This window comes from Athalia rosae, chromosome 7 (assembly GCF_917208135.1).
Source record: "Athalia rosae chromosome 7, iyAthRosa1.1, whole genome shotgun sequence".
Classification (NCBI taxonomy): Eukaryota; Metazoa; Arthropoda; class Insecta; order Hymenoptera; family Athaliidae; genus Athalia; species Athalia rosae.
The window spans coordinates 9,595,386-9,623,045 of NC_064032.1; the positions used below are offsets into that span (position 1 = coordinate 9,595,386).

At 38.5% G+C, this 27,660-nt stretch overlaps 1 protein-coding gene across 16 annotated transcripts in view; it reads right to left on the reverse strand.

The window, feature by feature from the left end:
• Positions 1–3,868: 3,868 nt before the first annotated feature.
• The window catches only part of LOC105691095 (serine/threonine-protein kinase MARK2-like), a 34,146-nt gene continuing 10,354 nt past the window's right edge, over positions 3,869–27,660 (reverse strand). Inside the window, exons 1-17 of one of the 16 annotated variants that reach the window (XM_020855304.2) lie at positions 25,011–26,209; positions 22,882–24,071; positions 21,652–21,979; positions 18,671–18,895; positions 18,200–18,578; positions 17,879–18,114; positions 17,541–17,652; positions 15,256–15,368; positions 14,909–15,110; positions 14,590–14,790; positions 13,349–13,550; positions 12,286–12,453; positions 10,882–10,996; positions 10,573–10,661; positions 4,877–4,918; positions 4,586–4,697; positions 3,869–4,262 (exon numbers count right to left, since the gene is read on the reverse strand). In XM_020855304.2, coding sequence (XP_020710963.2) covers positions 4,044–4,262; positions 4,586–4,697; positions 4,877–4,918; positions 10,573–10,661; positions 10,882–10,996; positions 12,286–12,453; positions 13,349–13,550; positions 14,590–14,790; positions 14,909–15,110; positions 15,256–15,368; positions 17,541–17,652; positions 17,879–18,114; positions 18,200–18,578; positions 18,671–18,895; positions 21,652–21,979; positions 22,882–23,795 — 3,657 coding nt within the window. In that variant the 5' untranslated portion in view covers positions 23,796–24,071; positions 25,011–26,209 and the 3' untranslated portion in view covers positions 3,869–4,043. The other 15 variants (XM_048658318.1, XM_020855308.2, XM_020855307.2 and 12 more) reach the window with 15 other exon arrangements.

The following is a 27,660-nucleotide window of genomic DNA, read 5'->3' on the forward strand; positions in this document are numbered from 1 at the left end:
TCATATTATTGAGGAGGATAAAATGATCATCTCTTAATAATTAATTTTCTTTTTCTTTCTCTCTTTTTTTGTAAACTAAGTCGCAACGCCCAACAGGTGTCTGCGTTTTATCATCGATAACCAAAAGACTAATCTTACATAATCTTATATACCTATGTACAGTTGCAACGCTAATATACATATTATGGTAAATTATCTCATAATATGTCTCGCAAAGTGTTTCGAATATGCGTATACATTGTATATAATACACATGTGAAAACATACACGTACATCCAAATAATTCACACCTACCTACGACATACGGGTGTAAATATATTATATATAAATATATACACATATGTGAACGACAATGACATTCCAAAGCGGAACGATGATAATTTTAGTACACCTGCTTTTTTATTACCAAATATTAACTATCAATATTAATATTGGATTGAAAGTACAAATGCGGGCAACAGTCCAGTCGAGTCTGCAGCTCAACGAAAATCCCCTATTCAATTCCCCAGCGGATTTTTTTTGAGTTTTTATCTGATTAAGACTCGAGAAAAAACCGACAGGTGCATTGAGTCCAAAATGCTGAGGATATGGACCAGTTTTAATCGAGCTGTACTACCCCACGTGCTATAATATATGCATATGGTTCTGCTTGTAATTTGAAAAGCAAGAAGGATTACGTCCTTTGGCTTTCAGACACGTGAATTGTGTATATATATTTATAAATAATTACATGCATGTGTAGCATAGGTGGACATAGGTAGTTTTTCCCATGTTTAATCATATACACGAAGCACTTTGTTCGACAAGAGTACAAGTTGTAATGACACCATTATTAATACTAATATATATTATTAACAATGTTGATGTTGTGTTGTTATGGTTATTATCACTACCGCTATCGCTATCATTATTCATATCAATATTATTAGTTGCGAAATTTTTTCACGACTTTTTCACGTTCTCTTCAAAAATTAATTAGCTATAGGTATGTATAGGTAAGGTTGGGTAAGTAGATAAGTATGTGTACATTATCTTATCAATTATATTCATATACCAGAAGCAACTCACGTGCATTCTCGTTCCCACTATCTTCTGTTCCTTTACAACTATAATCGTCGTCTTTTTTACTCTTTTATTTTTCATAAATGGAAATTACATTTATTTTTTTATACCGGTGGGGGGAAAAAGTGATGGGGTGTAAATAAAAAAATACATTGCAAAAAAGCAGTTATAAAAAGACCTTCGTAATGTGCTTTTCTTTCTTCTTCATAGGTTTTTTTTGTTGTTTCTCATTGTGATTATGAACTTGTTAATTTATTTATTTTTTTCTAATTGTTATACTTGATCATATTATTATTATTATTAATAATGTTGTTGTTGTTGTTATTCTTATCATTTATTAATATTCAGTATTATCATTATCATCATTTATATTTTAACTATAATTATAATAATAGTTATTATTCTTATTATTATCATTGTTGTTGTTGTTGTTTTCATCAATATGTTGCTATTAATATTGTTATCCCTAATATTATAATTATTTTTATTATTAATAATATTATTGTTACGTCATGATTCTCATTATCATCATCATCGTCGTCGTTATCGTTATTATTTTTACTATCATTGTTTTACTGTGACTATGTATTAATATTTTCAGTACTATTATAATCAGTATTATTACTTATCATTATTCCAATGTCGGATTTATTTTTCGTTTGTGTTTCTTTTTCTATTGTATTTGTGTGTACCGGTTTTTAACACATCTTTTCCCTTCAGTTTCCTTGATCAGTTAAGTTTCCAATTAGTTATGAAATACAGTAATGTTATTACTAGTTTTACTTGTGGAAACCTTTCTGATATATTTATATATATAATATTATATATATTTATACCTATTTTGTATCAATACCTGAATAATATGTATATACGTATGTATAGTTAATTTTTAGACTAGTATCCTAACATTATTTACATGGTGGCTATCTACCCCTTACTTGCACTATACATACCCATATGTATATGCGCGTGATGATAATTGTTCAGTTTGCTAAAAATGTTTGTTTCAATTGATTTTGTTTTCAATGTATTTTTTGAAAGTAGTAATTATTAATGTTACTTTTCATTGTTCGCCACAAATACGAGAACGTAATCTTCGTTTGTACACGAGAAATTCATTAACTCCTTTATTCATTGTAATATACATATTACATGTGTATACCTGTGTATTGTACACATGAATAACTAGTGAAATGCTATTTTAAAGCAAAGATAAGGAAATGATTATATGTTTTTTGGAATCTATAATGGAACGCGAAATGTTTTTCATAACTTCTTTTCTTTCGGAGTAATAGACGAGTAATTCATTATGTTATTCGAATTTTTAACTTTCCCCACGCTATATCTAGTATAACTGTCTACGACACACTCTACATTTGTTATCGTCAGTTTTTATCTTTGTAATTTTTTTTCTTCTATTTTTCGTTTAGTAAAAATAAAAGATCTCCTCGCCCATTCGTCACTAATTCAGATAATGATTGAATACATTTTACACCCTCACCCCCTTCCGGCGACCCGTTATCTTTTGCTAAGTTTTTCGGTTGGACACGTGAAATTTGTTACAAGGATAAAGATGATAATTTGTTTGCTCGCTGATTCGTTTTCTTAGTTAATTTGTCTCCGCAGTCCACTATTACCTATTATATGTTATGGATATTCAGCTCGAAAAATGAATAGCGCGCAAGAAAAGTTTATCGTTAAACTCAAATTCGACTTACGCTCAAAAAACCAAATTTCACTACAATTATAAGGTCCTTCGCATAATTACGTTGACGTGAATGATATTAAAAATACTGATATCGAAATAACAATTATAAGGGATGATGAGAACGGTGCAACGACGATGACGATGATAATGACGATGGCGATGGCGATGGTGGGGATGATAAAAATTATATTAATAACAACACTAATGGTAAACGATCGATTGAAATTATCCAATGTCTTGTTTTTAGTTGCAAAAATGTGGTGAATTTGTGAGTGTAGATAAAAGAATGATGCAGAATGGTATTTTGTGGTGTTTTTAAAATTCATATGTATAATAATTATCTATGGGAGGCGACAAAAAATTTTCAATCAATAATTTGATTATCTAAAATTAATCTCGCATCGTTTCGTGACGTTTGTATAACGTTAAAAATTTTTCCCTCCACACAATACAGTGGAAATTCCTGATGATATCAGCGAAATACTGCAGTGAAGAGGCAATTGACAAAGCGTTGATTGCGGGGTGAGTTGGGGGGAGGGGGAGGATATTCGTGACTTACGAATTCGTTTTAGTTCTATTTTTTTAAGAATCAGTTCAACGATAGATGGGTGCTTTTTTCCTACAAGGAAACGATTGGGCTGCCCGGCGATCAGTCATTTCAGTTACATCCTCGTCAGCAGCTTCCAGAGTGTAAAATATATGAACTTATATTCCATTTGGCACTCTGAGTATTAGGATACATAATAGCCAGTCACCGATCACAGAACACTTAGCAAAGAAAGAAAGAATCCCAGCATGGCCAGTAAGTTTCCACCGCTACACTCGTCGTAAGGGTTGATTTTTTCTAAGTCAATTCCAGTTGCCGCCTCGTTAAAGAACAATCACGCTCGCCGGACGAAGGGCAATTAGCGGCGATTGTTGATTCCATTTATGTGTACAATATGGGTGGATGTGTGTAAATTGTTTATACGTATTCTAACGAATGTATATTATTCACACGGTCGAAGACGGAGTAACGTATGAACTTTCAAATCCGTCTTTCCAGAGTGGGAAAGGGAGAACTGTGGCAGGAGAGTCCGTTGATCATTAATATTATAATTATTTGTGTTTCTCTTTTATTCTAGACAAATATTTCTTGCTCTTGATCAGATCCTGAGGCGGAATCCCATAAGAAATAAGAATAATAGTCATCTGAGTTTGCTAGTTGATGATGGCAGGGGTCACGAGAGGGTTATGGATTGGCACCAGCAGCTGTGGCACCCGTAGCCGGCAGTCACAGTTTGAGTTCGTTGGCGATCTTGCTGGCGATGTTTTTGAAGCCGATGGAAGTACCGGAAATGCGCTTGAACCTCACGCCGTTGAGTGATAAACGCGGTAACTTGCAGACCTCTATTTCCCACTGGACTTGGCTGTCCGCTGCAGCATCTCCGTGGCCGCAAAGCAGAAGAAATCTCTCTCGCTGCTCGTACTGGCATTTATTGGCATCCAGCACCTATATTACCACCTTATTAAGCGGTGTACCAAAAACCAATGCCAAGAATTTCTAACTGTTCGCGATTAATTATTGGTCGAAGGATTATTATCAAAGCGAGAAACTTGCGGTAGATAAAAATGATTGGATATTAATTAACGATAATTGGTCAAACGAATGAGACACATGCGTTATAGTTGTTCATCTTCGTTTCGTTTCTTTCCTTTTCTGATTTGTCTGTTGACTAGGAACTGAATTTTGGCTTTAGTTTTTGCGATATGTAACAGAAGTTTGCACAAAACATTTTTGTATCGTAGGTCTATATTAGTAAGACAATGGCATACCTTGCGTATTTCCGACATTATTTCATTTGGGTCTCGGCTGCTCGTGGTTCTCATACTCCAAGTAAAACGTAGACTGCGTGGTTTTACCTGCTCGTCATTGGTGGTTGCACCGCTGCAAAAAAAAATACCTCCCTTAAAGCCAACAAACTTACTCCAAAAATAAAAATCATAGTTTCAAATGGGGCTAAATGATCGAGAGTAATCGTCAGCGATAACTCTGTGACAGTGTGAAACAAAGTTGAACAATACTATGAAAATTTTTCTGATCGTAAAGGTTTTTTTGTAACATACCTCACTACTGCTTGCTTGGGAGGTACAGTAGGATCCATTGGGCTGAAATAACAAAACAAAGACATTGCTGACAAAGAACATAATTCATGGTTTATCGTAATATGAAACAATTTTACCGGTCAACTACATCTCACCTTCACCAAATACCCTGTATCTTAATAGTGGCAATAAATAACGTAACCATGTATAGAAATTACAGTAGAAAATCTATGGCAAACAAATTAACGGTCATAATACTTTACGTCCTGTTTTGGAATTCCAAGTTATTTTCTCATTTGCTTTGTTTTTAGCGAAAAATAAACTGGTACACAATCTACAAGACAGTTTTAAAATATTTATTAATAATTATGAAACTACTTAATTCTACTATGTATGTACCGATATATCGGTTCTTTGAAAAACATTAATATTAATCATCACACGTTGAATAGACGACAGATAAGTCTGTGATGCGCAGAATAAACGAATATCTGCCCTAAAATACGTCTATTTGCAAAGAGAGGGAAAATAACATTCCTCATTTTCGCGTACTTATCTTTTATCTTTTATATCTCTCTTCCAATTTTACACTGTGCTCTCTTCTTTTTCTTTTCAATATTCATAGGTGTAATCTTACCATCCTTCAACCAAACGACATAATTTTTATGCTCATGAGGAGATTAAATAAAATTAAATAAAGGATAAAGAATAGTAATAATAAAAAAAAATGTCATTGTGTTTAAAATAATAATAATATTAGTATTAATATTGATGTTAATAATATTAATAATGATGGTAATACTAATAATGGTGATGATGATTAATGATGATGATAACTATAACAGTAATGACGATGACGATGACGATGACAATAACAGTAATAGTAAATAATAGTAAAATTAATGAGAGTAATACCATTGAAAATAATCGTAATAATAATGAGGATGACGATAATAGTGATAGTGATAATAATTAATACATTATGTAGGATATAACCTAATGTATGTATGCTACTATTATTATATTTCTTTTTTTTCATCCTCTTTTCTCTCAGACTCAACGCTCTATGAAGACTCCACAAATGAAGACGAGAGAAAGAAACTACAAGAAAAAATAATAGTAAAAAAAAAAAAAATTATTGCTATTATTACACTTGGAAAATACTGCTCCGACGAGAGCTGAACAACAAATTTTTCTACCGTCAGACAATAATAATAAATATAAATTAGCGCGTGTCTAAAAAAAAAACCTTTTTTCTATTCCACACCACCGAGTGAAACTTTAGCGCGTGCTACTTCAAACCACAAATAATCTTCGTTAGAATGGAACTTCGTGAGCTGAGTATTCAGATATACCAACAGTGAATTACTTTTTCAAACTGACTTTTGAAACGCGATAACAAGGGTGTCGAAAAAGAATATCATTATCACATCTCGAAACTAAATCTTAAAAGAATAAAAATATTTATCATTGGCAGCCCCCAATATTTAGAACTCCGAATTTCTAATTCGACTAGTAGACATTTGGTCAGGTCACGCACTAAAGTTTCATCTTGTGATAGCACAAGTAAAATAGAGCTTTCTTCAGACACACCCTAATATAAATATTAGAAATATGTATGTATGTACAACTAACCAATCCTCGTTTGGTTTAATATCTATACTTAGCCATCGTTATAGGTATAAAACAATGATAATAAGGATAATAATAATAATAGTAATAATAGTAATAGTAATAGTAATAGTAATAATAAAATTAACAACAATAATAATAACTGTATTATTTCGTATATTTATTAAACTGTTGATATTCGTGAATGTATGCGTGTAGAATTGCATAACAATTATTAAAAGTTAGCAGTCTCTCCAGAGCGAGGGAACACAAATAATAGGATGAGAAAAAAAAATTTGAAAACAAATATCTAATGATCATAATATGAAACATTTGATTTCTCTACTTATGCGATGTAATTTAATTTCCTAGCTAATAAATTGCGCTCCTTTTTTTGTTGAAGATGTTACAATTTGTTTTTTTTTTCGATAATGCACTTAAATGTTCACCGTGATACTTGCAACATTGATGTTCATGATAGAAAATAGTATATGATTCATTGCAAATAAAAGTAGAAGAGCAAAAAGAAAAGCTTCAATACGCCACACTACACACGCTAACCAGTTGTTTGGCGAGTAAAGATTCAAACACGAGTATTGTTTTCGATAATTGTATAATAACCGAACAATGTCTATATCTTATCCAATATTGCAGATTAATCGACGACAACGACGACGACGATCGTCTTAGCTTTATATTATTATTCATTGATATAATGATAATTATAATATTAAAATAAACAGAAATAAAAACAACAAATACTAATAATCAGACAGGTATCACTACGATAGGCAGTATATTAGGGAAGAAAAAAAAATTAGAGAAAAAAAGATGGAAAACTTTTAACTGTATATACAAGGTAGCTGTGTGGTTTTTTTTCCACAATAGTTCATCTAGTTGCCTAGGCTGTATGGTCGTCACTGAGTCTCGATAGCGGATATTGTTCAGCTCGGCACCTCACACTCGTTTCATCATCGTGAGAAACGAGGCGAAATTTAATTTTTCCAAGATCTCTTACTTAGTTACAAAAACCTGCCAACGTACGGATATTTGCTATCGCTTTTCGAATGTAGCAGTTATCACTCTTTCAATGTCCCCATTCGCTCTGTTTTACTATACATGTGCATTGATTTATATTTTAATTTGTTTAATTATTGTGTATATTTCTGGAATCACCCACTGGCATTAATATCGAGAAGACGATTATTGCTGTGTAAACTATATAAAAAAAAAATAAAATGGAGAAAGCAAAACTGACTAACTGAAATTTGAAAATGCATAGATTTTTTGGGGGCGATAATAAATGCATGAAAAGAATAGCGTACAAAATAGCACACCGAGGGTTGGCAGGCAAAATGGTAAAGGCACAGGTTTGAGTGTTAAGTTTAAAAAAGGTTGAGGGACGACCGACTGACTGAATTCCTACAGACATTAACTGTGTGCAGAAACACGAATCACAATCTTCTAATTATAACGATACAATAATGTTAGAAATAAATGCAGATATACGATTGATATACATTATTAATTATACATCGTAATCTATATAAACATTCACTCGTCAGCTTGTAACGTAATAAAAATTGATTTCATTAAATAAGAGTATCTAATCATACGTTGTATATCCTTCCGGCGTAGATGGATGGATCATTCAATCTACCAGATCCGCGCACCACAGAATAACGCGTTAAAAATTTTTACTACTTTATTCTACGCGGTAGAACGTTTGATGCGTATAGTCGTTTAATTCATTCCTTGAGCATCAGGAGTGAGCGGAATTGCCACATCCCATTATTTTCATCCCCTTCTCTGGGCCTTTGTCTGTCTCTCCTTCTACCTCCCTCTTTTAATTCTTTTTCTGTTTCTCTTTCTTTACTATCTCTTCTAAATAGAACGTAGCTGTTTTTCAGAAGAAACTAGAAACAACAAGATGAAAAAAAAAAATGATAGAAAAAAACAAACAGTTTTAAAATGCAATCGTCATTGTAGTTAGTGATCTCTAGGATTATTAATATCCTGTTTTTTGCTCTGTCACTTTCTCATTCTCTTTCATCTTGGTCACCAGAGAAGTAGCCAAGTAATTCGGTATCAGTTCAAGTCCTGAAGCAGACAATATTACCGGTATATGTGTTAGATTTCAGTCACTGGAGGAGTTTAGGAGATGCAACAATGCCTATGCTTCGAAACGGTCTGTATGTTAAATAGCTTTCAGTTAAAACGGTGACGACTATCTCGTTATAAACAGACAAATTACGTTCGCGATAATAGGAAGAAATGAGAACAGCGACCATATCGTGAAAGCCGGCACCAGAAATGCGTAAGCCTGCCTAAATTCTGAGTAAGCGATTCAATGATAGTTTGTTTAAATTTTTACCTCCCTCTCGTTCTGCCCACCCTTCGCCCCCTCTCTCTCTCTCTGCCCCTCTTTCTTTTTCTCTGCTTCTCTCTCTCTGCCCCTCTGCCTTTTTTCGTCCTCTTTCTAACTCTTTGCCCCTTTCTCACGTTATTCTGTGGCATCTTAACAAAACTACCGTCCTAACAAACTCGTCAATATCTCACTATATGCCTTAGCTATTTAATACCTACGCTATCGTCTCACCACCACTTTGTTATTCTTTATCTTTTTCATGACATTCTTCATTGCATTCTCATATCCATTTTCATTGTGAACGGTTCAATTCATTTCATTATGCAACAACGGCTAGGTCTCATACCAAACAGCAAAAATTTATAAATTACGCCTCGCTTTTCATCAACCATGAAAGGGATGCACAATGAGTATGCGAGGTGGCCTAAAACCTCTGCCAAGCAGTGTTTGTTATACACTCGTCTGATAATCTCTCTTTATCTCTCTCTCTTTTACTTTTTTTTTTTCATTTATTCTATCCAATTATCATCGGTTTCTTTTCTCTTCGATAAAATATACTAATTGTGGCGAGTATTTTTTTTTCCTTTCCAAACAATAAATGGAATAAATGTCAACTGAACAGTTTCTGGGAGACACGACTATGATATTTATCCATTTGCAGATAACGGTGAGAAAATAATGATCCTATAAGTCAGTAAGTCAAAAATCCTATAAGATCCAAACAATAATGGGAAAGGTAAAAAAGAGAAAAAAAATATAACCCATGCCATTCATAAGTCAATCCACAACCCCTATTTCCCCCTAATAATATATCATTCAGATGAGCTTTTCGCAATTCTAAATTTGTATTCAAATTAAATTTTCGAGATCAGTTTTTCTTTTTCTTTCTTTTTTTTTAATGCAATATCTGATCACGATAGAATAATTTCTCCAAAGTGGACAGAGAGAGAAATAAGAAAGCATGGGGACGTGAGTGAATAATCTATAAGTACATAACCGTACGACAAGTTTAAGTTATGTACACTAATGAGTGTATAGGAGGGAAACAACAGTCTTTGGAAAGCAAAGAAGTAGAAAGTAAAACTGTAGAGATTAAATCAACGAGCTATCATGTTTTGTAGCTTTCACTTATCACTTATAATGGTCGCTGCTGGCTCATTCCGATTGAAACGATTATCGCATAACAAATGTATTAGTCAATTTTTCGTTTGAGTTTATCATGTATATATAAATATATATATATATATATATATTTTTTAATCGCAAATAGGATTTGGTCGTTTAGACACAATCTTCATATATACGTGACTGCCAGAATTAAATAGTCATTGTGCATCCCTAAAACAGGAATATCATATCTGGCATGCAAAGATTACGGGTATTATAGATTCGTCTCCTCGTTACTTGGACAATTAACCAGTCCAGCCACAAGGAATGTCATCTCTAATTCGCTAATGATACAATTTTACGCATGCAACACGTATGCCCCTTGTATCAAAATTCATCCAATGCATGGATATACAATACATATATGAATGAATATAGAAAACAATAAACCAAATATACATTTCGGAACAGAGCGAGGAAAACTTTCAACGTTAATATGTGCTCTATTACTTTGTTTTCTCTACGTTTATTCATTATCTTTATCGGGCAGCACATGTTGTTGCATGCTGCAAAACGTAAATAGATAAGGTACGACATAGCATAAAACTTAGTAACGGATTGTTTGACTTACCGTTTCGAGAACCTAGAGGACAATTTCGAGAAGAAGGACGGCCTAGCCAACGGACTGATCGCATTCGTGTCCTGAGTAAGCGTATGCCCCTGTAAATTGCCGACCGCTCAGTTTGCTTGTAATAATTTTTTTATCAACCGAGACTGTGACAGAAGGAAGAATAAAATTTCAGGACGGGGCATTGAATTAGCGCTAGGATATTGGGAGTTCCCCCAACATGTACATGCGGTATACATATGTATGGATTTTTGTCAGGATTTTTCTTTATTCTGCCACAGTCTCAATTGTCCAATTTTGCCAATTACGAACCTGAGTGTGATTCCTCTGAGCCCTGTTTTGCCCAGAGTGGAAGGTGCTGCGACTGGGGACATTCCTTGGGAACGGAGCAGCAGGTGCGAGTCTGGTACTTGGAGATACGCCCAGGCTGTGGTAACAATAATTTGAAAATATCATTATTTTGTACGCACGTTTCCGATACCTTTGTGCAAACAGATAAAATAGTGCCAAGGATGAAAATCTTCGCAAATTTAGTACAAGTGGAAAGGTGGACAGGAAGTAGGTAGGTCAGCTAGGTAAGTTACCTACTTACGAGGGAACCTCGCAATGTGTCACGCTGTGGATAAATTTCATTGTACCAAGCAATGGTTGAGGTGAATTTATTAGACACCCATTTTTCACGTGTAAAAAAATATTCTCCATGTGTCGGACACGTTGAGAGATTACCTTGTAAAATATGTATGATGAAAATCATCATGAGCTTTGATTGAAATTTTCAAATTATTCCCCCTCGAACTAGGATTAGTTGACCCCTTAGTTTCTAGTATTGCAGAGCTTGTCGATTTTTTGTGCGTTATAAAAAAAAAGATGCCAAATCGAATAATTTCCAGCAAGTAGAAAACGCATAGGTGTTTTACTACCATCTACCTAAATATATGTTTTTTGTAAATAATTTTTTTATGTAATCCAAGGGGCATTGGGTCACTTCGAGTCGATAGTTGATGTGATAAGTGCAGAAAATATCATGCAAAACGTATTTCAGTTTTCTACACAAATGATGAGCATGAGATATGAGAAAAAATGAATGAGGATGACGTTGAACCGAAAGCAATGCTGATAGCTACCAAAGTTCTCGTAAGATCATCATATGATAACCGAGTGAAGCCAAGTGTGGATCACTAGTGCCATGCAGAATTGTTATAACATAATGCGTATTATAATAATGAGCAACAAAATGTGAGAAGGATAATTCAATTCGACCATCAACCATCCTAGAAATCCTGGATAACGACATCCGAGTATAGCGAAATAGCACAATACATCTGCAAGAGGTACTCAGGTATCCGAAGAGAGTTAGTGGCCCATAGGTGTACAAAAATAATTCAACGCCTGCACTACAACCAATAATAGAAGAACCCAAAACGATGATACATATAAAATTGAGAACAACGAAAGTAAATTGGAGTACAACAAACGACACACCGGGTAGGGGCGGAGCTACTTCCACTATGAATTTGGTGACAGCCCTTAGATGACTGATTTCCGTGATGATTTTTACCATCCCACAGGGTCGACAGAGAAAATGCGGGCAATGATTTGACATGAAAATTGGGTAGTACCCCACCCGGTGAGCGTGAGGTATTAATGCGTGGTGGTTGCATGTCGTTTTTTAAATTGAATTGTATTTGCGTATTGTTCGCCCTGTCGTATTTATACCTCTGCCTAAGAGGGTCAGCAGTAGCGAGTAACGAGTTGTGGGCGTTGCGAGGCTGCGAATCCAGCAGCGAGTTGTCGCCGGGCTGTGCAGTACCCGAAGACCGGTGGCCTGCACTGATGCTTGCAGATTTGGTGTGACCCCTTGCCGGCCTAGTGCCCTCGCCGAGGCTGCGCAAAAACCAATGAAAAAGACGCCCGAAATTCCTAATTTCATGATCCGTTATCATTCTTATGTCTTTCTAACTTGCACAAACAATTTTTTCAATCAACACCACCCCGTTCTACTTCAAAGAATAAATTCAGACAGATTTATTTTTTATCAGACACACGTCAAGTTTTCTATGGTTTCTTCTTCCCAACGTACTCTAATATTTTCAAAGAATCCCAATGCCTGAACTAATTAAAATTCTATGCAAACCTAGTTATTACCAGCTTATAGATGTTGAAATGAGACAGATATCAGAAAATACGAAATAACCTTCACCAGCTTCGTACAAATCGTCCGATTGAGCTTATCATATATCTCGAATTTTCATTTCTATGGAAATCTTCCAGTGTACGTAACGCGTGAAACTGAAATGATGAGATGAGTAATGACGATGTTCGTGATATGCTGTAACTACTTTACTTAGGTGCTCGATTGTTTCGATCAAATTAGGCACAATAGATTCAAACACAATAGAATTTGAAATTGGGTTTTTTTTTTCTGGGTTGTTGTTTTTTGTTCTCGTTATCCTGAAACCAGCAGCTAAGTAAGTAGATATAAACGAATGATGGTCAGGCAGCAGCCAACATGCTAGAGCAATGCAACAAACAATAATACCCCGTGACAAATACATATTTTCGTTTCAATATTTGGCAATTTCGTGGGGTGCTTGCCTCCAACTGGTCTGTACTACATGTGAAGATAATAAAATGAATTTTCTTCGTGAACTAAATCTGTTAGTAAACCAAAAAATGTTAATCTTATCTTTAAGAGCACGTTATTGGCATATCGCATCTCCTCCTCGTTTCAAATATTCCGAATATTATTCGAACGCATTCATAAGTAGATTTGTCGTACCTTTGTACGTCGTTCGTTCTTTCCGTCGACGACGACGAGGTTTTTGCTTGATCGTAGGAGATGGTGCTCCGTCTACCGACTGAACCTGGAGCAGGCGACGTGACAGGTCTTCCACTTCCCACGCCAGAGTTCATCGTGTTGCTCTTTCCAACCCTCGACTTACCACCGGGACTCGTCCCCACACCTATAATGAACATTGTCACTGCAAGCCCAATTAGATACGGTCCAACACAAAACAAAAGCAGCATAACATAACTTAAATAGGTAATATGCAGTGGTGAGTAGTTGATAGTAATGGTACCATTTAACCAATGGAAACTGGATGTGAATGAATTAATGACTTTGAGAAATAAAAAACAACATAAATACCACCCCACTCACCAAAGACTCTGAACATGAGTATGTACAAATAAATGAACGAAAAATATTTTATAAACGAATGAAATTGAAAAATTCTCGTCGTAGATTGAAAGAATTAATTATTATAACACTACTCGAGTTACTGTTATAATAGAATACGATGAGAAGCGTATTCTGATGTATGTATTAATAAGCAACGGTGAAAGAAAAAGAAAAACGCTGTAAGAATGATTTTTATAGTAACTTCTTATTGGAAGAAAAGAAGAGATGAAAAAACCGAATCAGGAAAGCACAGCGAGAACATAGCAATAAATTAAAAACGTATCCATCACGAACCATTGGCTGACACAAAGCTTAAGAGGCAAAAAGTAAAATTGATAATTCAATAATTTGCAGCATCGTCGATGTTTGTTTTTTCATCCGATTTTTGTCATCCGACAAAGGCGAAGCCAAAGTAAAAAATCTAATTCAAGTCTCCATGAAAGTCGGTTTCAAAGTAGTGCGAGAGTAGATTGCAAGCATCTATTCTCTTTGGGCCTTTGATAAATGGATAAATCACAAGATTTTAATGCTCATTGGGGTCATGCTTTCACACAACATGTGCAACGGATGGATTCAAAACCAAGACTATAAAACGAGGACTGGTAACTAAATTCTAGTCACTCTGGCCTATTCTAACTTCCAGGCATATCTGTACAAATGAAATTCGTCAATACCGATCGATTCGATTCCAAGTTGTAATTGTAACAATTGTAAACAAAAGCCTTGTCATTGTCACACGTTTATCGGGAGATCCCGAGTCGTCGATAGATGAACGTAAGAAGATATAGAGAAATCAAAGATATCGAGCCAGTCGCAGCGAAAAGCAAATTGAAACTCACTCGTGTCTAATTGTCCTGGACTATTTTTTGGGGCGGACGGTCTTCCCGTCGACGCCCGTGCACTGTTTTCTTTTATCGTTGCCGAATCAACGGTATTTTGACGTTTAAAGTTACTCCCTCCACTTCCAGCTAGTGCCCCAGCACCGGTACCAGTCGTTGCATGATTGTGATTCGTCGTATTCCCCGGACTAGGAGCACATCCTGAAAGTACAAGTTAGGTCAGGCTAGTCGTTCAAGAGAATCTCAAGGGAATTCTATCATATTAACCAACGAGAACGTGTCTTCTAGTTTCTCGACTATTTATTTTTACAATACATACGGAGCGTTTCACCTCCAGAAGATGCTCGTCTACTGGGTTTTGGGTTGCTAGCTGAAATACTGCGGTGAACACCTCTATGTGAGGGGCTTTGGACGGCTCCCCCGGTTCCAGTTCCACCACCTCCACCACCGCCAGATCCAACTTGGGGTGGAATGTTTCGCAAAGAAAGTGAACTACCTGATCGGGAACCGTCACTTTCAGGCTATCGAAAAAAATTTAGTTAACGACCGACACAGTGTTGATAGTGAGCGAATCTCTGCCTACTGAAGATCAATCTGTGATTTCGTATATTTGATTTTTTTCTGTTTTATTTTAACCTGTTGTTTATCGCAACATGCTGAACTTACATCTGTAGTTTTTCTTCCGAGAAGAAGATACGTAGCGAATACGTCATCGTACTTAGCTTGTCCTAGGGAATCTTCTATTTCACTTCGCGTATATCCCATACTAGCTAGCGCCTCTGTAACAGGATTTCACAAGAGGCATAGTCACATCTAACAAACGAGAAACTTTAAATGCCATTTTGTTATCATATCTACTATCGATACGTCCAGCGTTTGAAATAACTAATGCAAATTCAATTCATTGGTCGTCGCATCGCCTGTTCAACGTGAGTGGCCTTATTTGAAACAAAGATAAAACATCAAATATTCAACAGTCAATTAAAGATATAGTTTTTCACGGTTTTTCATGTGTCCTTGTCTAGAAATTATTCAATATCCGCAAATTTGCTCGTGAACTCTGGAATACCGTCGTACATAGCGATAAACGAAGTGAGGGAAGACGCAAGTAGACAAAAGTCATTGACAAATTTGATAGTACTCGATTACCTGCGCAAACTTCTAATGATCTATATTTATTCCATCTATCGATATCTCTATAAGGGTGGGTTAAAAGGAATTTTTTTTTTATTTTCTTAGCATGGGGGCAGAATTTGTACCTTATAAAAAAAGAAAATTTTTCAAATATGAAAAAAATTTTTTACTTGATATTCTGAAGTAGCCCACTCGTTTTTTGAATGAATAATTAATCAAGTGGGACTTTCAGATTTGGATTCCTGAACTGATTATACGTGAGATTACTCTTGAAAAACCAGAAAAAAAATCGATTTTCAGCAAAAAAATAAACCATTTTTTTAATTGGGTTTAATATGCTTTTCTCACGTATTGTGACCTCAGGAATCCGAATCTGGGAGAAAAATTGATCTATCTGCAAAAATGGCCGAGTCATCTCCATTTTTGCAGATAGATCAATTTTTCTTTAAGACATATCGATTGGTTTTAGTCGTAGACCCACTTTGATTTGTCGCAATCAATGCATGCGTCGAAATATTCGAATTTCTCGGTCTACGAGGGAGATCGAGCTTCGCTGGAGTCAGGTAGCCACGGGCGCGCGGTTTGTTGTGGGGTGTCACCTTTGCTCAGCCCCGAAGGTAACGTCTCACAACAAAGCGCTACGCTGCTAGCTACCTGACTCCAGCAAAGCTCGATCTCCCTCGTAGACCGAGAAATTCGAATATTTCGACGCATGCATTGATTGCGATAAATCAAAGTGGGTCTACGACTAAAACCAATCGATATGTCTCAATTTTTCTGCTCCCCACTTGATTAATTATTTATTCAAAAAACGAGTGGGCTACCTCAAAATATCAAGTAAAATATTTTTTCCACATTTGAAAAATTTTCTTTTTTTTATAAGGTACAAATTCTGCCTCCATGCTAAGAAAATAAAGATAAAAATTTTTTTTCAACGCACCCTAATCTCTATCCCTATCTATCTGGACGGTATAAATTCACATGCTATTATTTTATTATATCACACGGAATATTTTTACAATTTACTTGACGACATCAATCTAGATCATGCACAGATATATCAGACAAAAATTAATATAATACGGTATACACGGTATAGGTATACTCGCGGTGAAAACAAGCTTAACATTTGGTGCATTGCTGTGCAGAAAAATAACATTGTTTGTGTTGGGCAGAACCATTTTTATCAAATATAAATCTATACCATCCTCGATTCCAGGCATTGATATCTGGATACATAATTCTATAGGGTCGTTCCAACCATCAACTGAAGCTCACGTCGTCTGATATATCCGATAATTAGAGATGATTGAATAAATTTTGCTTCGTTCAATCCTCGTTCGCAACGCGGACGAAAAACGATAGAGGTACACAAAAATACGATGGAAATTGATCGCAGCAAAACTTGGGGCGCAAACGCTGGTGTTTTTTGGTAAAATAATTCACTAATCAGCTCGACCAACGTTTGACCTCCTCAAAATTTTTCGATTTCTCTTAAAAATAATTACTTTACACTCGAAAAGAAATCATAAATTGACGTTTTTCGTGTGTGAAGGTATTTTTTTATTTTATTTTTTTTTTTCTTACAAAAAGAAAATGTCGAGGACCAAAGGTGGTTCGAGGCAACATGGACAACGACTCTTATTCGATCGAACGGGGGTTTTCCGAGGCAAAACCGCGGAGGAGCGCGAAGCCGTCGATTTCCCTCGATCGATCGAACAATTCCTTAACAACCAGAGTTTCCTTTAACACTGTACAAAAGCACGCACACAAACTAAACATAAAAAAACGGTAGGTAGTAAGTGTTATGTACATACTGGCAGACTCACCTATCCTCTTGTGGTCCTTGTAATCGGGTTCAGGTTCTAAGTACGGCTTTAATTCGTCCTCTTCGTACCCCATGTTCATCCATTTGTCTTTCATAATGTTCTGATGGGAAGATAAAAATAAAATAAAAATTTAATGAAATCTAGTCCACTTTGATCGCTCTGCCGACGACAGGATAATCAAGGTTCGTTGATAATTCTTTAGCGAATGATTGAACGGTTAAATCAAAGATCGAATGGAGGTATTGGTTGAATCGAATCGTTCAAAACGAGCCGTGTATTATCCTGATTTAAAAAAAATCACGCGCAAACGATGAACACGTTCGGACCTTATCGCCACGTACCTCTAACGAGGCTCGTTTGGTGGGGTTGAGCACCAGAAATTTTTTTAATAGATTTTCGCAATCCGTCGACATGTAGAAGGGGATTCTGTACTTCCCTCTCAACACTCGTTCCCTGAGTTCCCTCAACGTCGAACCGTCGAACGGCAAAGACCCGGAAACCAAGGTGTACAAAATTACACCGAGTGACCACACGTCCACTTCAGGTCCGTCGTACTTTTTCCCTGAAACGTACGAAGATTCGATTAAAATTTCAAAGTGCAATAGGATCCCCGAGACCGAAATCGAAATCGTCCAAACGAGCTTTACCTTGAAAGAGTTCGGGGGCTGCGTAAGGAGGTGATCCACAAAAAGTGTCTAGTTTATTGCCGGGTGTAAATTCATTACTAAATCCAAAATCTGCTATTTTAATATTCATCTCGCTGTCTAGAAGCAAATTCTCCGCCTTCAAATCTCGGTGTATTATTTTTTTCTGATGACAATACTGAACCGCCGATACGATCTGTCGGAACTTTGCCCTCGCCTCTTTCTCCTTCATTCTACCGTGAAGGACGAGGTAATCGAATACTTCTCCTCCACTGGCATACTCCATTACAAGATAGAGAGTCTTTTCGGTTTCTATAACTTGGAACAGCTTCACTATGTTCGGATGATCCAACATCTTCATTATCCTCACTTCTCGGAACAACTGTAACAAGAATTATCGAAAATTTCTCACATACCTCCCTCGTCGACGTGGCTATGGGTACGTTAACGATTCGATTAGTCACTTTTTCTGACCTTCTGAAGGCTGCCGGGGTTCAATTGCGTCTTGTCTATTATTTTGATGGCGACTTCTTTCCCAGTTGGTACATGTTTGGCTAGTTTAACCTTGGCGAAGTTACCCTTACCGATCGTTTTCAGAAGTTTATACTTCCCGATGTGGGGTTCCTCCGATGCTCGACTTCTGGATGACAATCTCGTATGATGTCCACCGCTGCTCGACACCCCCACTCCGTCCCCCGTCTAAATGAATAAATCGTCGACAAAACAAATTAGAAAATGCACTTTTTTAACAAAAATCCACGTAATTATAGGTACGAAAAGAATTAGCCCTCGTCTCATTTTCAACTCCTCTTTACTCGTTTACCTTTTTATTTCTCTCTCTCTCTCTTCCTCTCTCTCTCTCTCTCACCCCCCCCCCCCCCCCCCCTCTCCCTCTCTCTCTCTCTAAATGAGTAACGAAACGACGTTGACATTTCAACGATGACGAATTAAACCTACATGTATTATAGTCTAAGAGATATTTTACGTTACTTATGCTATTAGAATATTATCATCATTACTATTAATTACGTTACCCGCAGAAGGCCACGGGTGACCATCTTGCAGGTGGTGGCACCAGCTACTTTTGAGGCAGCCAGCTTGACGGTTATTTAGATGAAATTGGCAATCATGAAAAACTGATGTAGCGGTGACGATGACGGTATGCAAATATCCGGATAACACGCGTGACCCCTTATTAGGAGGGATTCATGTTGTGGTAATTTTTGTTGGTGTTGTTATTACGATCGTTGGTGTTATCAACGTTGTTGTTTTCGTTATAATCGAGTCTATTATTTTTATTGATCGCAGCTACGTGATCTCCGCAGACGTCAGATATTTGAAACATCGGTAGCCCTTCATTCTTGGGTGCAATAATCAATAACCAACCGATCATCGTATCCCGAGAATTGAAATACGAGTATATTTTTAGTAATTCATCAATCACTATAAGTGCGGGGGATGGTCAGGTCATCCTTTACTCTCTACGAAAAGGAAAAACAGAACGAGATGGGAGCTCAAACGCATATACGGGTATACCCATGTATGTGTTAACAAGATAAAAAAAATACAAAAATAATTTGCATTTCAACACGATCAGTTTCAGATAGTGCACATCGAGTATATGCAGCCTCTCAAAATAATTATTATCCTTCCATTCGATTCACGTTAATCGGGCGAAAATAATTATCCGTTTATTTCGCTGCGCGTTCGATCATCATTTTTATTACAGAGCCCATATGGATTTTAGATTAATATTTACACAAAAAAAACATTGAAAAAAAGACGACACCAGAAAAACTTGTGGACTGCATGATTTCGCTGAACCAGCAGCTGTGTGCACAGCGCACGCGATTTTGGTATGAAATCAAATAAAATAAATAGATGTTCTCGATTCACCGACGAAGTTGAAATATTCAGATTTTTTAATTTATTTATCGATCTATTTATTTGTCTTCGTCACATTCCACGCATGTTACAGTAGGGGGTTGATTTCATTACCGGGACAATAATTTCCAATTCATTGTCGCGACATTGCAAAATTTTTTCTATGCGTGTACGATGTACATTTCGTTTGTCACTCGTGCACGACGCGTAATATTATTATTATTATTATTATTATTATTTTTTGATAAATTTTCGAGTAACTTTTCCAATTTATTTGATATTCCCTAGTTGTTGTCGACGGGCGATGATATTTTTAATTCGTTTTAAGAAGGCCCCGAACGTCGTCTGGAGACGAACTGAAACCGAGAGCAAGGGGCGAGGGTGAAATCAATACTAGACTTGCCTGCCTGCTGCCTGCCGCCTGCCACCTACCCACACCCCCTACAGCGAAAACCACCCTATATATTTGGTACACGGGCGAAAACCAACGCGCGCAGACATCAAGAGGCGCACGCGTCTATTTCTAGGCACACGAATTATGTACGGAAATTTTTATAAATTACTCATCTGTACAGAGAATACTTTCACTGGACAGACCTGTACATTGTAAACGTGATTACATGTGGCCGATTTGATCTGCATCTTTATTATACCAAAGAGAAAGTAAGGAGGATTAAATATAAAGAGGAAATAAAAACCATTTCAACAATTGTTTTGAGAAATCTGCTTTTCTAACTTCCCACTTGGAGGGGGTGGAGTTTTTTTTTTTTTTTTTGCCCGCTGAAAATTCAAAAGGATGGGCATTTTTTGAACGACCTTTTTACCCTCAATTTGTCAGGAGTGTCGTGTAGATTCATCTATCGCCTATAGTCACCTGTGATTTCACGGATATTTCTCGTGTCCTCAAGAGTTATCGTATCGATCTAAAATAGCATTGTACATGCAGGTAGAGCTTTATTCGGGCACCGGGTACCGGTAAACGGCAGAAATGGCTGAAGGAAGTGACATAATTGCTCGCTACAAATGTTGCAGCCGATAGACGAGACGACCGAGACACCTGTGTAACTCACTCAGTCCTCCGTGTATAAGATTGTATACCAGATATCCACCAGTTTTATAATGGATACACGCCACGTACGCAAAGTTAAAGCGTATACTTGAGAGATTTCAAAGTGTGGCGTGCACCAGGTGTGCTTCCCTCTCATCTCTCTCTCTCTCCCTCTCTGTCTCTCTCTCTCTCTCTGTCACACTTTTTCTCGATCAGATTTTCCTTTTTCATTGAGATAAAAAATACTCGGAACGAGTTAGGATAGGATACATCGGATCACGTGTATACGATTGGCGTATCACACGATCACGTACGCGGTGGATGGAGAGAAATCTCAGGATAGCGTTTGTAGAAGAAAAATAAAAAGAGGGGGGAGGAAAATCGCTTATCGCACCGCAGTGTTGGGGAAAACTCGATTACATAAATGGCGGGGATGAAAATGAAGTAGAGAAAAGAAAGAAAAAAAAAAAAATCGTTCGAATTTGACGGTGGTTATGCAATGAATCAATTAATCACTGAATACCTCTTTGATCCCCATGTTAAGAATGGCCTTCTGAATGATTCCGGACAAAGGTTTCATCGTCGTAGCTTCGGAGGATGAAGAGGAAGCTGCGACCGTCTCGTGCGGTCGCAGTTGTTGTCTTTTAGTCACAACGGTCGGTCTGACAATATTTCTGGCGGCAGCCCTCGACTGAATTTTTAAGGGCATGTCACCGCCATCGCCGGCGTGATTTCTTCGTGTGTCGGACGCTGTCCTAGATAATTTCACCGAAGTACCGCCGACTCTTTTCGAAGTTATACCAGCGTTTCCGGTCGAATTTCGCGTAGCCTCGCCACGTTGGAGTCGCGACCTTCACGTTTCATCAATTATCATCCGTGAATATTTATTGTTAGTTAACAAATGTACGGACATTCATACAATTCAACTGTTATGGCAGTTTTCATGGCGTGTTACCAGTGGCCCTTGCTGGGGGTTGGTAATTGTGTTCTAGTTTTCTCACCGAGCACCTACAAAATGAATTTCATTCCGTCCTTGGATAGCAAGTGGGGTCAAAGATGATCGTTCCCAATTTTTCTAATCTTGCTTTCGATGGCCTAGGAGCTAGAATTACGTCTTCTTCTTCTCTGTTCTGATATTTTTCAGAATTTGCAACACATTTACGAGACCCTTGATCAAGGACCACTGTTACACATTGGGTATCTCAATAATAGGGAAAAGAAACGTGAAAAAAATTGAACTATCTCGTTGAGCAATAGAAGCCTGCAGTGTGGAAGTATGAGATTTTATTTATTGAAGGCAAACTTTCACCTTCTGGCTTAACTAATTGCGAAAATTGAATTTATCCATTATACATACGACATTCTTACGTTGGAGGAGAAAAATTTTTATCTGTCGTTACAATTTTCACTTTTTTTGTGACGAACAATCTATCCATCCTTTCTACTTTTCAACGATTATATATTCTACATCCGATTGTCAAAAAAAAAAAAGGAAAAAAGAAAAATAACGCGTTACGCCATGGGAAATACTTCGTCATGGTGTGAAGGAAATACCGCACATTACGTTGCGTAAATTAATCTGATAATGCGGACTGTATAACAGGTATATAATGGAAAGTTTCGCGTTTCCGTAACTCCCTTAGTCAGATACCCATGAAAAAAGGAAAACAACAAAAATGAAACAGATATGATATTTGGCGATTCTATCGATTGATTTCGTCGATCGTTATTCTAGAATAACTTTGAACATTACCCCTCAGCCTCGTCGTCGGTACTGTGCCCCAGTAAATTCTCGTGTTCTCTGTACCGTAGTTCGACTTCCGGTTCGATTTGTTCACAGATTCCCTCGGCACCGGAATTCGTCGCGGAGGCTTCGCGATCAATCTGTTGCAGCCTGGCAGCCAGTGTTCCTCTTTCGATTGCTTTTACTTGCTTTTCAAGTTGATCGAGCATATCTATGCTGCCCTGCATTGCCGCTGTCTCTTTATCATCCTTGTAGCGACGATCGTTATTGTTATTCTGATTCAAAATTGAATCGAGTTTCACGACAGGTGGTTGTAATTTTTTCCTCTCCGCATTACCACCCTCGTTGCAGTTGTTGTTGTTGTTGTTGTTGTTATTTTTAATGCCCGATCTGGTGTCGTACGTCCGGAATTTATTGGCCAGCGCATTTTCAAAATCTCTTATGTTTTGATGAACTATGGAATTTTGTGTAAACTCGTTCAAGAATATCGGCGTTTTTCCAACGCTCGTTCGCGTTCTACCGGTCATCTGATTTCTGACATCGGTCGAGCCGTTGCCGTTCGTCGTCGCGACGGCGGCGCACGTCTTTTTTTCAACGACTTTCAGACCCGCGTCACCCTCGACGAGTTCCCACTGCTTGAGGTCATCGGGGGTCGAAGGGACCGACGTTGTCCCCGAAGAGGCTCCGGACGAGGATCCCGAAGGTGGTCCGCCTCCCGACGACTTCGACGACGTCGCGGGACTTCCTCCTCCAGCCGCGTCGACGAGACCCTGAAGGACCGCGGGACGACGCTGCGAAGTCCCCTCGGAATTAAAAGTCCTTCGAAAACTCGACGGTCTTATCGATTTACGTCCAATTTGATTCCTCGCGAGCTGCTGATGATCCCCAGCCGTTCCTCTTTCCGCCTCCATTTGGTCACCCATTACGACTACTACTTGTGCTCCTTTTCTTTCTCTCGTTCACGCACATATAGTTTTTTTCATTTATATCGCGATCTGGTTTTAATACGAAAATTGAAACACTTGGTCTTTTGTATAATTTTTACCTAGGCTTTGTCTCGCTATTGTTTTCGTCCTTTTTTCCACTTCACTTACCATCCGCTGACAATTTGTTAAATCGATTATCCTTTTTATCGACGATTGCGAATGGAGCAGAAGTAGAAGAAGACTATCTTCGTCTCTTTAAACGGTATCACGTCTCTGTGTTTCAAAAGACACACACATATATTTTGTATACATGGAGGTATACTTTACAGAGAGTGGCCCATTTCTTGCGTACCGGGTTAAATAATTCGCGAAGCTGAGATTGATTTGGAAAATAATTTCGGGGGAAAAATGTTCGCTGTATCCGTTGGTACAAACGAGGCCGAATCTAAATCCTCGTTAAAAGTGAATACTCAAGAAACTCTAATCGTTCGCGAATAGAAAGCAAGACCAGAATCGTAGCTGACATCGATACAAATATAGAGACCTTCGAGCGGTCATTTATCTTCGGCCATGTTTCAGATATTATAAAGCTAATTGAACGTATCGGATTATCAGAATCCGCAGTTACGTACATCTGATCAGATAAGACAGGAATCACTACGTGAAACGTGTTCCTGCTGTGGCCCCCCCCCCCTTTTTTTTTTTTTTTTTTTTTTTTTTTTTGACAATTTTTAACTCGCGAAAATCGAGTTTAATTGACGCACGAAAGCGTACAGCGCGTGGGTTCTGTCAACGATAAAAATGAATCACCGGACTTTGGCTGACCGTGGCGCGAATAAATTTTCTTTTATAAATTGAATAGAAAAAACAATAATTTCCCGATGTTCCCTGAAGTATACCAGACAACCTGTATCCCTGAAAATTTTTCCCAAAAACGGTACAACGTTTAGCACGGTGCTCAAAAATTGGCCACCCCGTACACAAGAGATATTGGCGCAAACTGGTCATTCGGAAAGTGTCTCACGATGGCTGGTGATTGAAAACCATCAACAACGAGGGATCTTTGAACTCTCCACGTTAATTCGACGCTTCGCCAATATCCCCTGTGTATCTCGTTGTGATAAATAATGAAATTTCTTGTTCCTGTTTCCCGTAAGCATCAGCGACGACGAAAATCACTTTTTCGAAATATGTACGTGTATATCCATTTACCATAAGAGCGTTTTTCAAATAGCTCGACGATATATAACTGGGGCAGCGGCATTGAAATTATTATCGACGGCACCAACAACGACGATTACGATACGACGAAGACGAAGACGACGACGACGACGACGACTATGAGGACGATAATGATTTTTCTTATTTTTCCAACACCGAGAGGTATACGATCCACATATTATTCGATAACGTTGTTATAAAATAACGACGATGAACGAATCACATTTCAACGCACATGCAACGTATATTATATATAGATATATATGTACAACCGATGCACCGAACAAATTTCGCCAGCATTAATTCAGTCATAAGCCAAATGGAAAAACAAAATGGAGTCTCAGCAGCGTACACTCATATATACATATCAACGAACAAGGTAAACGGTGAATGATATTGTAGGTGTGCAGCGCGTAATACGAGGTGAGATTTATTCAGTGGTTTTGGACTGTATACCGTTGCAGGGAAGGTAAGTTAGTTCGTACTAACTGCTGCAGGTTATTTTACGTATACCTACCCAACGAAACCGCGTATCCCACCCACCTAGGAACCTGGAGGAGGGGGATTTATAATCGAGGAAGGGGGGGAACGTGGAGATCGGGGTATGAAACGGACGATATAACGCGTCTCGGTTGACCGCGGTAAGCGGTGTTCGAAATTTAATATCCCTGTACCACGGGCAACCCAGAGCCATCGCCTAGTTTTCATATACATATAATGATATACGAACGACTCGCTATAAATCGACGATCGTTTGCATCGTGGATCCGGATCCATGTACTCAGGATTTCACGAGCATCGCGAGCTACCGATTCAACCGGTACACCGGGTACATGAGCGAGCGCCTTTATTATTCCCTACAATATAATGATATATCTAAGCAACGAACAACGTCCCCGCGTGTGTGTTCCGTTATCAAGAAATAATTGATGTCGATAAGCGATAAGAGAGAACTCGGGGTTGTATTATCGCTGCACCGGTTCGTCGCCGAACGATTCGGGATACGAAATATAACAGCGAACAATTGTTCAACGTTTCGTCGACCGAGTCGCCTCTATACAACTGCACGGCGGAATAATATTCTAATTTTCATTCGTCGTCCTCGCGGTCTTACAATTGTTCGTTTCATTTTTCAGAGCATAACGCGTTGCGCGATGTTAACCGCGGAAGAGATTTTTTTATTCAACAACCCCCCCCCCCCCCTCCCCCCCACGGGTCTCGATATCGTTCGTACGCATGTAACATTGAGGACTTACAGTGCGTACGATCGTCGGGTGCGTGGGTAATAATCGAGAAGCCGAGACGAACGGAAAAATGGAACAAAAATTTTTTTTCTTCACACGCTACGTACAAAACCATTCTCCCTACCCCGCGACTCTGTATATTCTCCGTGTATTTTCCTTTTCCTCGTCGTCGTCGTCGTCGTCGTCGTCGTCGTTACACAACACAGCTGTACTCGTATAACACACAGGCAACATCAATTCTTAATTAGTCGATCTAATTAATCCGCACCATACGAGTATAAAGTACGATTGTTACGCGGTCACCACCGGAATTCACCCACTTTGTTCCTCAATGAATTCGTCGCCGGTTATCGCACGATCGCATACATCATCCTCCTCAACGGCGATCCAACGATACACCGCATCGCGGTACTCGAAGTAATAATTTCTGGTTTCCTTTTTTTTTTTTTTTTGTTTTTTTTTTTTCTTCGATACGCTTTTTATTAGCGCAGATAACGCGAGCGTTGTTCGGACGATTCGAAGACACGAGGGGGATGGGGGTGGGGGTGAGGGGGGGTGAAGGGGGGGTGGGGGTAGGAGGGCAGCGTCGAGTGTGGAAATCGTCGCAACGGCAGCAGCGTGTTGAGAAAAGGCGACGATGTGAGTTGTGGTCGTCGAGCACTGGGTATAGTTCTTTATTTGAAAAGTACCTAATCCGGTACACGGTGTACGCGGTGGTTGGAACGGTACCGTTACGCCGCTTGAGCAGGAGAACAGAGCCAAAAGAGAGAGAAGAACGGGGAAGACACCGAGGGACTTTGAAAAACGGAGAAGCGAGGCGCGGTGATGGAATCGTGTGTATGTACAGTGGTCGGTCGTCGTCGGAGACGTAGTCTCTGAGTCACTGTTTCCGCAGCGCGCGTCCGCCGGTTTACCGCTGCAGTTCGTACGGTACGAATAAGAAGGCTGCTGCTCTCTCGCTGCTCCGAGCTATCGCATCATGCGCTCCTCTTTCATTTTCCTCTCTTCGCCGGTAGTCCCTCCTATTTTGCTTCGTGCAACCACCATCTCGACCCGACCCCCGGACCACGCGATCGCGATATCATCGTCGTCGTCGTCGTCGTCGTCGTCGTCGTCGTCGTCGTCGTCGTCGTCGTCGTCGTCGTCGTCGTCGTCGTCGTCGTCGTCGTCGTCGTCGTCGTCGTCGTCGTCGTCGTCGTCGTCGTCGTCGTCGTCGTCGTCGTCGTCGTCGTCGTCGTCGTCGTCGTCGTCGTCGTCGTCGTCGTCGTCGTCGTCGTCGTCGTCGTCGTCGTCGTCGTCGTCGTCGTCGTCGTCGTCGTCGTCGTCGTCGCCTAACGCAGCGGTCGCTTGTCCGCAGTCATCCCGTGTGTGCACGACGCGGTTCAAAGTGCGCTTGT